The sequence below is a fragment of the Takifugu flavidus genome, chromosome 12 (genome assembly GCF_003711565.1).
Source record: "Takifugu flavidus isolate HTHZ2018 chromosome 12, ASM371156v2, whole genome shotgun sequence".
Lineage (NCBI taxonomy): Eukaryota > Metazoa > Chordata > Actinopteri > Tetraodontiformes > Tetraodontidae > Takifugu > Takifugu flavidus.
Window position 1 is genome coordinate 1,083,311 of NC_079531.1, and position 16,325 is coordinate 1,099,635.

Below are 16,325 nucleotides of genomic sequence, written 5' to 3' on the forward strand. Positions count from 1 at the left end.
CGAGCAGCTTCAATTAAGTCTGCTTTACAGTGAATCGCCGCAGAATCCGACCTGCGGCGGCGAGGACGTGGAGGAAGTGCGCCGGGTATTTGATGAAAGATAAATTCTGAGGGCAGCGGCCCAACCGACCGCGTGCAGCGATTTAGAAATCGTCGGCCTCTGAATAAGAGGCGGGGTCGGACGTGACCCCAGGCGGCGTTCTCTGACCTCTGCTAACGGCGCGTCCCAAACACACGGGCCTCTGTCTCGTCTCCGTCTACGTCCCTGTAAAACCGACCCAGAATAAGAACTGAAAGACTCGTCGATGCCTAATGACGCAGCAGCGGGAGGACGTTGGCCATGGGCCGGTGGCCTGAGCCCAGCCCCCTCCCTGCCCACACTGGGGGGCCAGCAGGGGGTCCGGAGCCACCGTCTCTGCATAACAGCCAGTACAGGCTGCCATCCCAGCTCGTCTGAATGCAAGAATCCGTCTCCCTGACACCCCGAACACGTGAGGTTTTTGCTCAAGAATCCTTTTCAGGCGGCTCGTAATTACTGTCTGATGGTAAAGAGAATAAATTGTGTTCGTTTCTTAAAACAGAATCAATTCAACTTAATGTACAGAGACATCAGGCAGAGAAAAGGCAGGAAAAGTCAATGCGGATTTATTTCATCGGGGGAATCTAATTACCGGAGTCAGAGTGCCGACTTTGGGATAAGTGGGAGGTGGAGAAAAGCAGCGCGTTTCCAGGCAAGGAGGAAAAACATCAATTAATGGGCTAATGTTGCGCCGTTAGCTGGAATGAAAAGCATGTTGTGATTGTTTGCTCGGACAAAGCCGACACGGGAAATCCTGACGCTGACCATTTATTCTCCGAAAAGCACGGCCACCGTGCGGCTTTGATTTATAACCATCCAGAGGACGTTACAAATGATTCATAAATGTGGTTTAAGCGCCTGGAAGGCATCTTTCACCGTCGCACAGAGGACTCGGTGAGGGCACGTCGGGCGCCTTGACGGACAAGGTGAGCGGCAAGGCGAAAATAACGTCCGTCAAGGTGACAGCGTGGAAACGGGGAGCGTGCGGCGACGTCAAAGCCGTGATGGAGTTGGCGGAAAAAGGGATGGGGATGACTCAATGCTCGTGTGGTGATTCAGCCACCCCCACCCCTCCCCTCTAGCCTGCGCCACGTCATTCACCTGTCCTCGCTCCTATCTTCTCTGTTTACATGGAATTACATTTTCACGGTGAGCTAGGCGCCCAATGACACCTCCTTTCTGTTGAAAGTCAGTTTCATTTGCGAGGAATCGATTCCCACATCCTTTAGCCATTCCATCCCATTGATTATGTATTAAGCCCTGCCATCTTCTTTACCCGTAAGTAATCATAGCCTAGCTTAGACCAATATGCACCGAACAGCCGCCATGATAGTTGTTGACACATTTCCTGTCATACCTTTCATTCTTCCCCACATTGGTGACCCCCAGGAGCCTCCTCGGGCAGCACGGACCTTCTTCCGGCTCCCAGTGCTGCCACCAACTGGACAGCGTCCCTGGTGACGGACAGCGGCCGCGACAGTGAGTTAATATTCACGTTCGACGGTCGCCAGGCAGCCAAAATCCCGGACTGGGTGGTGCCTCAGAATCTGACCGACCACTTCACCATCGCCACCTGGATGAAGCACGGGCCCAGCCACGGGCTCCGGGCTGAGAAGGAGACGCTGCTCTGCAACTCTGACAAAACCGGTGAGTGGGGAGATGAGAGGGAAGAGACGACGGGAAAAGGTGTCAGATCAACTCAGTCAGCCTAAACGCAGCCTTCAGAAAAGTCCATGTTTCAACTTTGTGATGAGGGAAGAGAGAATGAACTTTGGAAGCAAACGACTGTGACATTTTCGCTTTTTTGTCACACTGTTGAAGCTTCTTCATAGAACAGAGGAGGTGTTTTTTCCTCCCGATTGTGTAGAATGTAAATGAAGCGTCGCGATAAAATTAACACTCCCTTAAATAGAAGCTGGTTTAACACATTTGGAGAAAAGAACATTTCCCTTCTCTGTCTTCCTCACTTTCATCATTGTTGCAATGCTGCGAAAACAAAGCGTGCACGTCACGCACTTTTAATGACCGCAATTAAAATCAGGCGACATCTAGTGGCGACAGTTAGGATTGCAGGTGTTGAAGCGGTATTAAACCCGCTAATTAATTAAATTCAGCACATTTTCAAAAAACAAACTCTTCCCTTTCCGGGAGTCTGTTGCTGAAGCTCCATTTGAAGTCGCTTCTTAAACTTATTGTACATGTAAATTCTTCCTCATTGTCCAAACACCACCGACAGCGAGTAGGTAAGTCATGTGACGTCATACCATGTGACATCCAGAGCCGCTCCCATTGGCTGGAGCTGCTTCCTGTCGCAATCTCTGGATTGTTTGAACGCTGGAACAGTTTGGAGAGTTTTATTCTAGTGTCTCGGATGTATGAAACGGACTTTTGATGACGTGGATGACTGAAGGCGAACCTTCAGAGGTTCGGTTACGGTGAAAACTCTGCTTTTGCTGCAGAGATGAACCGACATCACTACTCGCTCTACGTCCACAACTGCCGCCTGGTGTTCCTGCTGAGGAGAGACTTCACCCAGGTGGACACCTTCAGACCTGCGGAGTTCCACTGGAAGCTGGAGCAGGTACGAGGCTCTTCACCTTCACCGTTTGGCTTTAAATGTGTGTTTTGAGACGATCTCTGATGAATCTCTGCGGGAGATTCTAAAGTGCATCACAGGGATGCACATATTCACGCACTTCTACGATTTCAGGGGGCGGGGGGGGGGGGGAAGGGGCATTTGGCCGTTTAAAATTTAAAATATGCCATCTTGTGTGTCTTGATGAATATTCAATTCAAGCTCCATTAAGTGTAAGTGATTTTCATATTTTAGATGCTGAATGTCTGCATGTCCACGATTTCTCAGGGATGCTTTCAAACTTCGCAGTCTGTGTGTGTGTGTGCGTGTGTGTGTGTGTGTGTGTGTGTGCACACCTGTGTGTGTGCAGCAGCTGTCTGCCCAAGTTGAGGGGGTCACCCAGATCCACATGATCCCACACTCGCGCAGCAAGGACGTTTGATTTGTAGAAGAGCCACCAGCTGAGCCTGGACCTCCAGATGCAGCATCCAGGGCTAATTTGATCCGACACATCTCTGGTCTTGATTGGGGGAGGGCACAGTGGAGGTCAGCCGTCAGCCTCCGGTGGGCATGTGTTGCGTGCGTGCACGTGTGTGTGTGTGTGTGTGTGTGTGTGTGTGTGTGTGCAGAGGGGATCATCTGGAGGAATTTCAGCTCCCGACAGAGTCTGACGTCTCGTTTATTCCACATTTCTTCTGCTGGCTGTTAATGTTGAGTATTCGGGGGGAAATGAAGGAAGACGTGCGCGGATGTCCACCTAGTGCCCCGCCCATACGTTACCTTTGATTGGCCGAGCCCACTTTCAAATGAATCTTTAGCGAAAACAGTCAAACTGGAGGAGACGTTAAATATTTGCTTCAGTTTGAATCCGGAGATCTCAAATCGATCAATTTGAACTTGAAACTGATGGAAATTGGGATTAATATTAGCAAACATCTGTTCCCTGGAGGGTCAGTGTTGACATCGGCGTGACCTTTGACCTCTTGCTCCCAGAGTCCCAGCATGGTTTTGGCTATAGGATGGGGGAATGTGCGTTGGTGTAGAATAAACCTGTTTTCGTCAGGCGGCCGCAGCTCCGCGTCCACGTGAGTTTCCTCTTCAGACGCTGCTGCTCAGATTGAACAAATCTAAAACTGAAAGCTGACTTCATTCTCTTTGATTCGTTGCTGAATGAATCTTGATTCAGGGGAACGCCGGGAACCGAGGGTGGGTTTTCTCTGCTAATCTTTGCGGCTTTATTCTCCACTCTGCCTCCCTGTTGTTAACAGCAGGTTCTGAACCCCCCCCCCCCCCCCCCCCCCCCGGGGCATGAAGAGAAACTTCCATTAAGTCTCCCTCTACACTCAGCTTTGTGCTTCTTCTTTTAAACAAATGAACTTCCAGAACACACACACACCCACCCCCACACCCCCCCCTCCCACACCCCCCCACCCCCCTCCCACACCCCCACCCCCCCCCCCACACCCCCACCCCCCCACGCGCACACACACCCTCCTTCACCCCACATCAGTTTACCACAGAGGCACAATTAGTGTCTCATACGCTCCAATCATGCGTTGCCAGTCGCCCCGTAATGGTCTCGATGAGTTGCTGAGATGGTTTCAGATGATGGTTTTACCTGCTGTAAAAAGTGCGTCCCATCTCTCAGTAACGGGGAGAGCGGCCGTTATGGCGGCGCCACTTAATGCAGGGAGGCCTGTTGTGCTCGCTGTGATGATGCTTTATTAAGAGACGGCGGGCTGAGGCGTTTACTGGCGTGAATACATCTTTATTCCGCTCGTTTGGATTCTGGGAGTAACGGCGACGCTTTTTTATTTTGTCTGAATGCGCGACAGTGACGCGATGGTTCAACGAAACACGCCGCCGTGTTGCGGTCGCGGCCCGAGGTGGTCGACCGCGTTATCTGGCAAAACATCCTGCTTCATTAGCCGCCTGCTAACCCAAACAGTCTGTGAGGCAAACGATGCTGCTTCCCAAAACGAGCAACAACGTTCCGTCTCCACATTTGTGTGTCAACGGCCGTAAATCTGCCTGAACCGTCATTTCAAAGGTAAATCCCAGCGGCTGAGGGGTGAGTGTGTGTGTGTAGGGGCATTCTTCCTCTTGGCATCCTCTGGGGGGCAATTAATGGGCTTTTCTCCATCAGAATGGCATCAGCGAGGGCACTTGGGGTGGAAAATCACAGTAGACTGACGTCACCGATCCGAGCGCCTCGTCACCGATCTTGTTTTCTAATGGGACAACATGTCCATCAGTCCCACGTCCTATAACAGCCGGTGGCTGCTGGTGGGGCACTGACCCGCAGCTGGAGCCCCCCCCTCTATGAGCCTGGTTCTGGTTGAGGTTTCTTCCTGTTAAAAGGGGGTTTTCTTCCTGCCGCTGTTGCTTGGTCAGGGTGAGGCTGTGGGGTTTCGTACGCCTCCCATTTTAGGCCAAATTGATGTTAAAATTAGCAGGGTTTGATTCTCAGCATCCCACAGATGATTGAAACATCATTTTTAAACCACAGAGATGAAATAAAATCTTCCTGGTCCAGCACACACACACACACACACACACACAACACACACACACACACACACACACACAACACACACACACACCCAGGAAGCCACATGTGTGTGTAGAAACGCTAAATGGTTGGTAGATTTTTCTTTCTTTATACATGAACACTTGGCTCAGGCTCCTGCTGCATCTTCTCTCTGTTGATGCAGCTTTTAGGTTCTCGTCCATCAAAAATCCACCAAAGCAGAATGAGCTGATCTGAGATCAGCGTGCTGCTGCCTGACTGTTCGTTCCTTCTGTCCTGAGAGCCCAGAAACTGAATCCAGCCTTTTGGTTTCTCATCTGTGCTGCTGTTTTACATCTTTTAGTGGAAAAATACACACACACACACACACACACACCACACACACACACACACACACACACACACACACACACACACACACCACACACACACCCAGGAAGCCACATGTGTGTGTAGAAACGCTAAATGGTTGGTAGATTTTTCTTTCTTTATACATGAACACTTGGCTCAGGCTCCTGCTGCATCTTCTCTCTGTTGATGCAGCTTTTAGGTTCTCGTCCATCAAAAATCCACCAAAGCAGAATGAGCTGATCTGAGATCAGCGTGCTGCTGCCTGACTGTTCGTTCCTTCTGTCCTGAGAGCCCAGAAACTGAATCCAGCCTTTTGGTTTCTCATCTGTGCTGCTGTTTTACATCTTTTAGTGGAAACACACACACACACACCACACACACACACACACCACACACACCACACACACACACACACACACACACACACACACACACACACACCCCGTCTGTCTCCTCAAGGGAAGGTTGCTGTTGAATGATAGATGACTCCTACTAAAGAGCTTGCTAAATTTAGAGCGCCGCTGCACCAAATGGCCCCGGAGAGCCTGATGGACACACATGTACAGTACACGGTTTCCGACCGTGGCTCCATTTATTCCCACAGAACATCGGCTCTTTGATTCTCGATTCACTCTGTGATTAATCTTTCATTTCCAGGGAAAAAAAAAAAAGCAAAGTCAGTGACCAATTCCAGTTTGAAGCCACAAAAGCACGTTGGCCAAAACAGCTCCGGCTCATCTCCCGCAAAGATGCTGCTTAAATTCAACATCATCGTGCACGGGAATATAAAAATGGAGCCTCGTCATCTCGCCCACTCGTGCCCGTTAGTCGCCGTTCCGTCCTCGGAACCCCGTTTTATCAGGTAAAACAGCGAATCTTCTGCTAATAACATAAAAAAGCCAGAGCCGCCGACGCTATCTGCCCATATTAATCTGCATTCATGTTTGTATTCGGCTGGAAGATTTTTCCAGCGCCGGAATCAATATTCCCAAGAAGACGGAAGGCCGGCGCGATATGAATGAATAATAAAAATGACTGAACATCCAGTCAGGCGAGCGAATAAACGGGAATTGCACCCGGCTGAGACGGACACGCGCCGGCGTGGAGCGCTGCTGAGGGCCGCTTCCTTCTGCCTCCGACAACATTCCCACATCCTGTCGGCTCTTTGGTGAGCAGAACGCGGCAGAGTCGGGTCCATCTATGCAAAAACTAATAATTTAATAACTGTAATGAGAGCAGCCGCGCAGTCACTGCGATCCCGTATTATCCCGTCACTCGTTCATCACAGAAATTCCATTACAGCCTCCCGACGATTCCCTGGGCCTCCGTCTGAATCCCAAATGAAATCAGCCTTTATTACAAACGCACATTCTGCTCACTTTCCCATTATTCTCTATTCGTTTCGCACCCCGTCGTCTCCAGATAATATTACCTCCATCTTCCGGGAGCAGAACGTATACAGCAGGTCGTGGAGGGGCAGCCGCTGTGCTGGGGAGGGCAATAAATGACAGGGCGGAGGCGCTTTTATTGTCTCCCCGGGATGGATGGAGGCAGGAGCGGTGGTGCGGAGACGACGGAGACGCACGACTCCTTTACGGAAGGAGATGTTAACACTTCGGAATTAATTATGCGGTATTTATTATGTGGTATTTATTTGTCTGTCGTGTTTGTAACAACCTTTGCTGTTGGGACCATTAGCGCGTGCTAACGCGTGCTAACGTTGATGTCTGTTGGTTGCCTCGGCGACGCACTCGCCTGCTTTTTTCCCCCTTTTTCTTTACATTAGCGGCGGCGTCGTCAATCACTTTGTGCTGGAGTGGAAGCGTCATCCTTTATTATTGGATAGCTTCCTGCCTCCGTCCTTCCCTCTGTATTTTCTGTTGCTTAAATGTTTCCCTGCTCCACAGATCTGTCTGTCTGTGACCTACTGACCCCCCCAGCACCCTCACCCAGGACTCTGAGTAAACAGCTCCCCAGGAAGCCTGTGTGCGGTGTAGCTCCTCGCCCGGCTCAAGCACTTCCTGGACGGGGAACGGCTGTCAGAATTCCCAGTTAAGATTTATAGTGCAGATCCTCTGCTGACCTTAAGTGCGGCGAGAGGAGAGGATGAGCGAGGGAGATGAATTGAAGGAGAAATGGAGGCAGAGACGTGGGGGGTGGCGGGTGGCGGGTGCGCGTGGTGCCGGAGCGTCTGAGAGCACCTGTTGTCGGGGCTCCGGTGTGGGGGAGGCGGCGTGGGACGGACGAACGCTGCCGGACGCCACCAGGGCCACCGGAGCGCCGCGTTTAAGAACTGGAATTAGCAGTGGCGGATTTGGGCTGCTGGAGTCGCGGCCATAAGATCTTTGAGTTAGCCGACGCCTCCTTTTGTGGTCACTTATTTGTTCATGTTTCTGCCATTTTTATCATCTGAGCCTCGTTGAAGAGGTGATATTTGAGAAACAAGCGTCCAAATATCAGCGGCGATTGCAGCCGCGGCGCCGGCGCCGATACGACGCACCAGTGACATTTGTTTCATATTTCAATTCACTTCCACCACGGAACAGATTGAACAATCTCCTTCCCCCCCCTCCTCCATTTGACGTTTCTTTCTGCCAGCGGTTTTAAATTAACTGATTAAAATCTCAATTTTCCTCGCGGTTCTGAGACGGCGAGCCTGTTGTCTTGGAAAGTTCGGCTGAATGCCACAAATTAATGACGGCGGCGTATTCCTGTGTGTCGCTAGGCTAGGCTAATGGTACTCACTGCCGTAGTAAAGTAGCAGCTGTGTGTGTGTGTGTGTGTGTGCGCGCGTGTGTGTGTGCGTGTGCGTGTGCGTGTGTGTGTGTGTGTGTGGTCTATTATGAGCTGCTAGAGAGGTCATCTGCCTGTTGACTCACCAGCTCTGCTGGGAGCTGCTGCATAATTGCAACTCTAATTAGTCACTTTTGCCGAGCTGGTAATTCATAGTCACCTTCAAGTACTGATCTCTCACACACACACATTTGTACAGTAGTTGTATACACACACACACACACACCCCTCGCTTCTAAATTGTCCCTGTGAGACGTCAGTGTTGGATTCTTGGAATTGTTAAGGTTGTTCCTGCAGGACGCTGGTTTACGGCCGTTCGTGAGCAGGCGGCTCCTGGGCCAGATGTTTTACGCCGTAGCTCAAATGTTGCCAATGTTCCTGAAATCTGCAACTTTGTTGCGTTCATAGAGGCGAGTTGGCGTACGGAACCCCCCCCCCCCCCCCCCCCCCCCCAATCAGTCTGTTTTTACTGGTTCAAAGAAAAACTTGAGGATTGTAATTGCAGATTTGAAGACTCTGAACGGGCAGGGAGAAACATTCGGCCTATTTATTTGCTTGACGTTCCACCACCTTGGTGTCAGAGCTCCTGTGAGGACAGACGGGATGTCAATAAGCATCAATTATTCACCACATCGTTTCCGATTTTATTCCGCCTCCGCTGGTCTGTGGAGCAGATCTGTGGGATCAGGCGGTGAAGAAAAACGGCATCGATATTTCCCAGATATGAGCGTCGCTGTGCAAGGATGCCGCTCGGATGCACTGCAATGCATTGTGGGATACCTAGCTGTGCAACGTCCGCACAGGTCGCGCCCTGATACTTGAGAAAAGGGGCGGGGCTTAAGTACACAAATGTGGGACCTGCGAGTGCGACTGAAGATGAGACGCTTGAATTTGCGTCTGTGATTCATCTGTTGCCGGGCAGATTACAGCTGCAGATATCAGACATATTTAAGGTTCAACCCAACCACGAGGAGCTCGGATTGAAGTGATGTATGTTTTTTTCTGAGGCCTGTTTTGACTCAAGCGTCTCTTTCAAGGGCGGTCCTGAGCCCCTCCTCCGCTCGGAGTCATCATGAGGACAGTAGAACCCCTTGATTTGTTAGATGGGTTTTGATTTTAGACGCATGCTTGACCTTCAGCCGTCATCTAAAGGTCAAACCCCGCCAGCCAGTCGGACCGAGGCCTCGCCGTCATGCTGCCATTGATAGAACGATTCCTATTTGAGTGATCAGCATTTGTGCGTCTGGTTTAAACGGCCCGGTCCTGTTGGCCTCTCGTATTCCTCCCTTTTATCCGTCCTCCTCTGTAAAGTCACCTTCTTTGTCCTGCTCATCAATCTCTGTTCTGGAGTCTTCCTCCAGCCTCTCCTCCCTCCTCCTCTCATTTTTCCCTCTTTCATTAGCTCAGCTCAGACATCAAACTTAGCTTTGTGTCCAACCGCTGCGTCCTTTTTTTTTTCCATTTCAAAGTCCAAACTGGCTGAAACTACCAGCCTAATGGTTCGTCCCATTTCCTCCACGGTTGAGCTGTTTTTCTCCATCATTTGTTGCACAGAAAATGAAGAATCTTAAGCCTCACTAGTGACTCAGTGAGTTTCCATCCTCTCCATTATGCTAATTTAATGTTAGCATGCTACTCCTGATGGTCATTGACGTTAAAAAGGGTAGAAAATCTCACATTTCTTGGTCTTTCTTGGAGAACTATGAGAGGAATTGTTTTTAGAGTTTGACTGTCTCAGTGATCTCAATAGTTTAACCTAAATATTCCATCAAACGCCTTCACTTTGATGCTATTCCTGTCATCTCCCGGTGCTAGCGTCGTGTGTGCCACAGAGCTGAATCAATAGGACAACGTTGTTCTTCCCCCTCCAGTTGAATGAGTCCTTTTTTCCTCAAACTCTATTTATTCACTTCTGTAGGTTTTCTCTTCCTTCATCTTCACCCCCCCCCCCCCCCAGATCTCAGATCACATCACCACATCCTTCCTCCTTCTTCCACCTTTTGTCTGCCTTGTTGCTCCATCTCTCGTTTGAAGCTACAAGGTCGGTTCGGGTGACAGATCTCTTAAAGACTTTCAGTTGCGAAAGGGTCTGGAGGCAGCATCTCTACGCTCGGCTTCTGACGGAGAGATAAAAAAAAGTCCGCGAGATTTTGTTTTCTTCTTGCTTTCGAGTGCCCCGAGAGATGATGGAGGCACCTTTGATGTGTGACGTTTCCATTCTTTCTGTGTTCTCCTCTCATTTTTTTTCTGTCCTGGTTGTTTCACATCCTGCTCCCTCTTGTTCGCGCGGTTATTTTTCTTTTTTCCATCCCTTCCTTCCGTCTGTCATTTTAAATCGGTCGCAAGAGAAGAAAACTTTGCTTTCAGAAGAGTTGAGCTACTGCAGCTCCCAGCTCTGCTGCTGGACCGCCACCATTTCAAATCGGAGCTTTCTTCTTCTCCTGATTGCACCTAATGTGGTTTACGCTCCATCTCTGCACCTGTTAGCATGTGTAGCATTAGCACGAGGCAGCGATCTCCATGGTAACCTCACTCGGCCCACCAGCTGCAGCCTCGGTTGCATCTATAGCTGCAGCCACGAATGGACGAAGCATCAGTCGGGTGATGGATGCATCAGCGGCTCCAGAATTGGCTCCAATAATGGCTGGATTAGCTTGTCTCGTGGTCAGATCTCCCATTTTTAATGTTTGTGAGATCTAAAACCTGTTGTATTGGTTTATTACTGTCAGCTTTTCCTCCAAGATTTAGCGTATTTGTCATAAAAAGTGATCCGATCTTGGTTTTTCACATTAGCAGACGTTCGGCAGCAGCCGCCGGTCGTCGTGTCTGAGCGAAGTTTGACCGGTTTTATTAAAAACTGTAATCCCCCTGATCCCAAAGCCGTGTGAAGTGTTTTTCCCGCTGAATCATTTACAGTGTTTTACAAACGCGCCGCACCATCGCAGGCCTCTCCTGCTCAAACTGAGGTTGCACAGTTCTCCCGCTGCCGTCCCTGAGAGAGATTCCCAGCTGGAATCACAACCTCGGCATTGGCGGCGGCGGGATGGTGGGGGGGGGGGGCACTTTGATGCCTCCAACAGGAGGCCGTCCACCAGCCGCTCGGCTCCCATATGGGCTCCGAGTTTTTCTTTGAAAAACCAGGCTGGGAAGAAGCAAGTGAGCCTTGGTTGTTCTGCATCTATAAATATCATGTGTGTGTGTGTGTGTGTGTGTGTGTGTCTGTGTGTGTGTGTGTGTCTGTGTGTGTGTGTGTGTGTGTCCAGACAGAAAACATCTTCGAGAGCCAATTAAACAGACTAAAAAGCACAAGTCTGAGAGGTGTTTAGCGTCTCCTCTTTGTGAGCGCGACGCCTGACGATTCTTCACTATTGTTCACGCGATGCAGCAGAATTCCGACGTTCCCGCCGGCGTGGCGGAGCAGCTCGACGCGCCGCACGTGTGCCGAAGACTGGTGGAAAACGCTGGGCAGCTGAACAGATGCTGCGCGCGGCACCTGAGCAGCAGCCAAACGGGAGCCGATTGATTAGAACCTCCATCTGCTGCACAAGCGCGCTCGCTAATGAGCAGCTCTTCATCGGGGGGCTGGTGAGGGTGAGGAGGGTGAGGGGGGCGGGAAAGAGAGGCAGGACACCGGCTGGCCCGGCTGAAAGGGCACCGAGGGGTTAAAGAATGGAGACGTGCGTGAGTCCGATGGCCACTGACCGACTGTGAACCCTTTCAGATCTGTGATAAGGAGTGGCACTACTACGTCATCAACGTGGAGTTCCCCGTGGTGACGCTCTACGTGGACGGCGTGACCTACGACCCCTACCTGGTCACCGACGACTGGCCCATCCACCCCTCGCAGATCGACGTGCAGCTGACCGTCGGCGCCTGCTGGCAAGGTGAGTGAGAGAGACGGGAAAATGCTGAGAAGGTCCAGGTGGACGCTGGTCCAGGTGGAGGCCGGTCCAGGTGGTCCCCTCTAAGCTGCTCCTCACCTGAGCTCCTCTGGTCACCAACGCCAGTTTGGCTGCTGTAATTGACCCCCGTGGCGCCCGTCCTTTAAAACCAACACTAATCGTGTCTTTGTCTCCGCCGAGGACGGAGCGACGTTGACTTAACGGCCCAGACGAGGCTGCTCGGCGATGCTGAGCCTTCGGTCTCAAAGTCGAGCTCTTTTGCCACGGGAGCGTGATTAGTCGTCTAATGATGCTTTTATCTGCGCCGGCGAGCCCACACGCACGCTCTCACCTCTCATCTCCGCCCATTTCTCGCCTGCCTTCAGGAGGATTAGACAGGCCCTGAATGGAAACGGCGCTCAAAGACCATTTCAGCCTTTCTAGTCGGCCTCAGAAAAGAGTTCTAAAGGTAATAACAAACCTTAACATCGGCCATTAGCCGCGACAGCTAGCCCTTCCACAGCGGCGTGTGACTGCAAGCGTGCTGCAAAGATGATGTCATTTGTCGTGGGAGCGGCTCCTCGGGCCTGAACGCCGTTTTCGATTGGAATAGATTTTCCTTTTGCTCCGGAACTTCAGCAAACTTCCACATGTGACATCAGCACGTCCCTCCCAGCCTGAGAGCAGCATCTTTTCAGCATCTTAACAGCTCTGTCGTTTGCATAAACATCATGGTTTTAATGACGCCGAGTGTCTCATCGGCTCGTTGGAGCTGTGCTAAACACTCCTGGAACGCCACATGAATACCGCTTCCGTGGCTGGTGTGGCTGTGAATGCAGATGTGGACAGATGTGTGTGATTGGACGCAGCGTCTGAAAGCTGCATTTTCCGCCGTGGCGCCTGCAGGTAATTTGCACGCTGGCTCGTTAGCATGTATGAGGCAATTTGGCCGCAACAAAAGCCTAATTATTGAAGTGCCGGATGTGCAATTTTCCCGCCGTCGGTCTGTGTTTAACCTTTGACCCCGGCACAGTGAAGGTGAACGCGCTCGTTGTGCCCGTTGGTGAATCGGCCCGGCGATGCCGCCGTTATTACCGCTGACTTCGTGTGGAGAAGGATGGATGCGCCTCCTCATTGATAGCAATAAAACAAATGGTTAAAAACTAGAGCGAGGATCCGTCAGAGCCAGGACGGCGGCGCCGAGCGCTTTAAGGAAGCTGAGTCGGCGTAAAACGCGGAATGAGCCGCGGCTTTATCGCCCGCATCGTTCCCTCCCCGCAGCAGCGCCGTAATCCCCCCATCTCTGCTCCCGAGTTTAGCCTCTATCTGGGAGCCGTAATGGTTTTTCCTGGCCGCGGCCTCCATTGATAACGTCTTTTTGGGGCGGAAGGCGGCGGAAACGGAGGGAGGGGGCGTTAAAGAGCGAGCCGAGGCCTGAGGAGAGGGCGAAATAACGTTTGGAAGTTACTTAACTGGAAATGCAGAGGAGACTCGGGCACCAGTCTGAACACTCCGGCCCGGTAACAGCAGCCGATAAAAGAGACCCAAACCGTGGCAACACTGCCTGGAGGTAACGGCGTGTCCATAAAGCTCCTTCTGCGTGTGTGTGTGTGTGTGTGTGTGTGTGTGTGTGTGTAGGTGGGGAGGTGAAGAAGCCGCGCTTCACTCAGTACTTCAGGGGCAGCTTGGCTGGACTGACCATTCGACCCGGAAAGATCGAGAGCCAGAAGGTCATTTCCTGTCTGCAGGCCTGCAAGGAGGGTCTGGACATCAACTCGCTGGAAAGCCTGGACAAGAGCATCAAGGTAGGAGGGCGGGAGGTGGGCAAGTCTGCCCCCTAGAGGACGGCTGCGTGAAAAAGAGCGCAAGATGAATTATTGACAGGAAAAACTCGGAATCCTGTGGGGTTTTTTTACCTTCCACCACTTGAATCCATTGGAAAACATCATGTTTTGATCCCCGCTGACCCTACAGGCCCCTCCCCCACATCCCAAGTCGACCCCCCCCCCCCACACACACACACACACACTGTAGCTAATCCATCTCCCTGCGCTGTGGAAGATAGAGGGCAGATAAGATGGATCGGGGTTTATGCCGACCCACCTGTCCGGTCCCTCGGCTCCCATAACTCTCTTTTCCCTCCGACTCTCCTCAGTCATCCTCACTCCTGCTCTTTCCTGGTGAAGTCGGAGGGGAGGAAAACCAAACTCGCAGGAGTCAAGGTGGGATAAGGGAAGGAGGGAAGCGGAGCACAACCTCTCTCGGCCAGCGCACTTTATCTTTTGAGAGCTTTCTCATTTTCCTCTGAGCCGCACACTCGTCTGGCTTCCATAAGTCCGCAGGAGTCCTGAGGACAGCATTTAGTGGAGCTGTTGGAGGGCTGGCACAGCACAATCGGAGGAGAATAACGGCGTGGCCAGGAGGGGGGGGGCGTGATGGAGGGCAGAATATGAAGAGGAGACTGTAAAAGAGAAAATGACTTGGGAGGGGAGGGCATGTGGGGCCCCGCGGAGCGCTGAAGGACTGTTCCAGCCCCCCACTGCTCCCGGCTCCAGTGGCAGGAGAGCGCTGAGCCCTGTTTAAGGTGGGAAAAGAGGCACGGATCCTCGCCCGTGTGCCTCTACAGGGACACCGTCGATATCAGGGGTCAAACATTCCACATCAGACATGAACATCGATGCTGCGTACTAATGAAATACAAAGAAAAATGGCCATTTGACCACTTCTGGGGTTCTTTTCATGCATTTAAACCAAATCATTCAAATGAGACGCTAACTATGGCTAATATATGAACACTGCACTTAAAAACCTGCTTTATTTGGTAGGAAATCACCAACTGCTCACGCTCACGCTGAGCGGTAACATTATCCAGTGTGTTGTTTCCTCCTGGAAGTGTGGGCTCCAGAGTGAATCCCTGGCCGACGTCGGCGCCCTGCAGCGCCGTGGCCGCGGCTTCCTGGCTGCTCCCGATGACCAATCCGCCCTCTTGTTTGTTGAACGGGAGCCGCTCTGACCATGGCCTTTCTCCCCCCACAGTTCCACTTTAACCCCGCCCAGTCTATCCTGGTGATGGAGGGCGAGGACCTGGAGAACATGAACGCCGCCGTGAGGAAGGTTTCCTACATCAACTCCCGCCAGTTCCCCACGCCGGGCGCGCGGCGTCTGCGCATCTCCACATCAGTGCAGTAAGTACGCGTCTTTATTTCTGCAGGTTTCTCCTCCCGGCTCCTGGAACCCAGCTCAGCCCCCCCTGAGATGTTGAAAACATCTCTAACCCACATACGCGATCCCTCCTCCTCGCGCGCTAATGCTAATCCTTCCTTCTCTCACTTCTCTCATCCTCCGTTCCACCGCTGTCGCTTCTTCCTCTAATACGCCATCGTTCCTCCCCGCGCTGCCACAGGGGGCTAGTTTTTACATTTTCATGCCATGTATTAATAATTTTGCGTGGGTTTTGCCGGAGGAACTGGGGGGAAAAAAAAGAGTTAGTTAACAGAAAAAGTGCCATAGTGTGTGACGGAGGCACTGTTAGTGATTATTTTAATGACATGTGGACCCCTAAAGCAGCACCCCTAAAGCAGCACCCCTAAAGCAGCACCCCTAAAGGAGCACCCATGAAGCAGCACCCCTAAAGCAGCACCCCTAAAGGAGCACCCATGAAGCAGCACCCCTAAAGCAGCACCCCTAAAGGAGCACCCCTAAAGCAGCACCCCTAAAGCAGCACCCCTAAAGGAGCACCCCTAAAGCAGCACCCCTAAAGCAGCACCCCTAAAGGAGCACCCCTAAAGCAGCACCCCTAAAGCAGCACCCCTAAAGGAGCACCCCTAAAGGAGCACCCCTAAAGCAGCACCCCTAAAGCAGCACCCCTAAAGGAGCACCCATGAAGCAGCACCCCTAAAGCAGCACCCCTAAACCAGCACCATAAAGCAGCGGCTAGCTTCCCTGCTAATGCTGCTTAAATGTTCAGCTTCCATTGCAGATCGTCAGTATTGTCAGCTGGGCTGTTGCCACGCAGGTCTGGAGAACAGGGCGCTCCCGGCACGCGAGCCCCTTTAAAAACAAGCGTTGGGATTTAATGAACTCATTATCTCCACTGAAAGGCTTTAAATGCAGCCGT

The 16,325-nt window shown here is 51.7% G+C and overlaps 1 protein-coding gene across 1 annotated transcript in view; it reads left to right on the top strand.

Moving 5' to 3' along the window:
* LOC130534840 (calsyntenin-2-like) overlaps positions 1-16,325 on the top strand; it is a 105,151-nt gene that overhangs the window by 80,759 nt on the left and 8,067 nt on the right. The window contains exons 7-11 of the mRNA XM_057049432.1: positions 1,468-1,725; positions 2,538-2,659; positions 12,049-12,211; positions 13,847-14,013; positions 15,245-15,393. Of these exons, the coding sequence (XP_056905412.1) occupies positions 1,468-1,725; positions 2,538-2,659; positions 12,049-12,211; positions 13,847-14,013; positions 15,245-15,393 (859 nt within the window). The remainder of the gene's footprint in view (positions 1-1,467; positions 1,726-2,537; positions 2,660-12,048; positions 12,212-13,846; positions 14,014-15,244; positions 15,394-16,325) is intronic.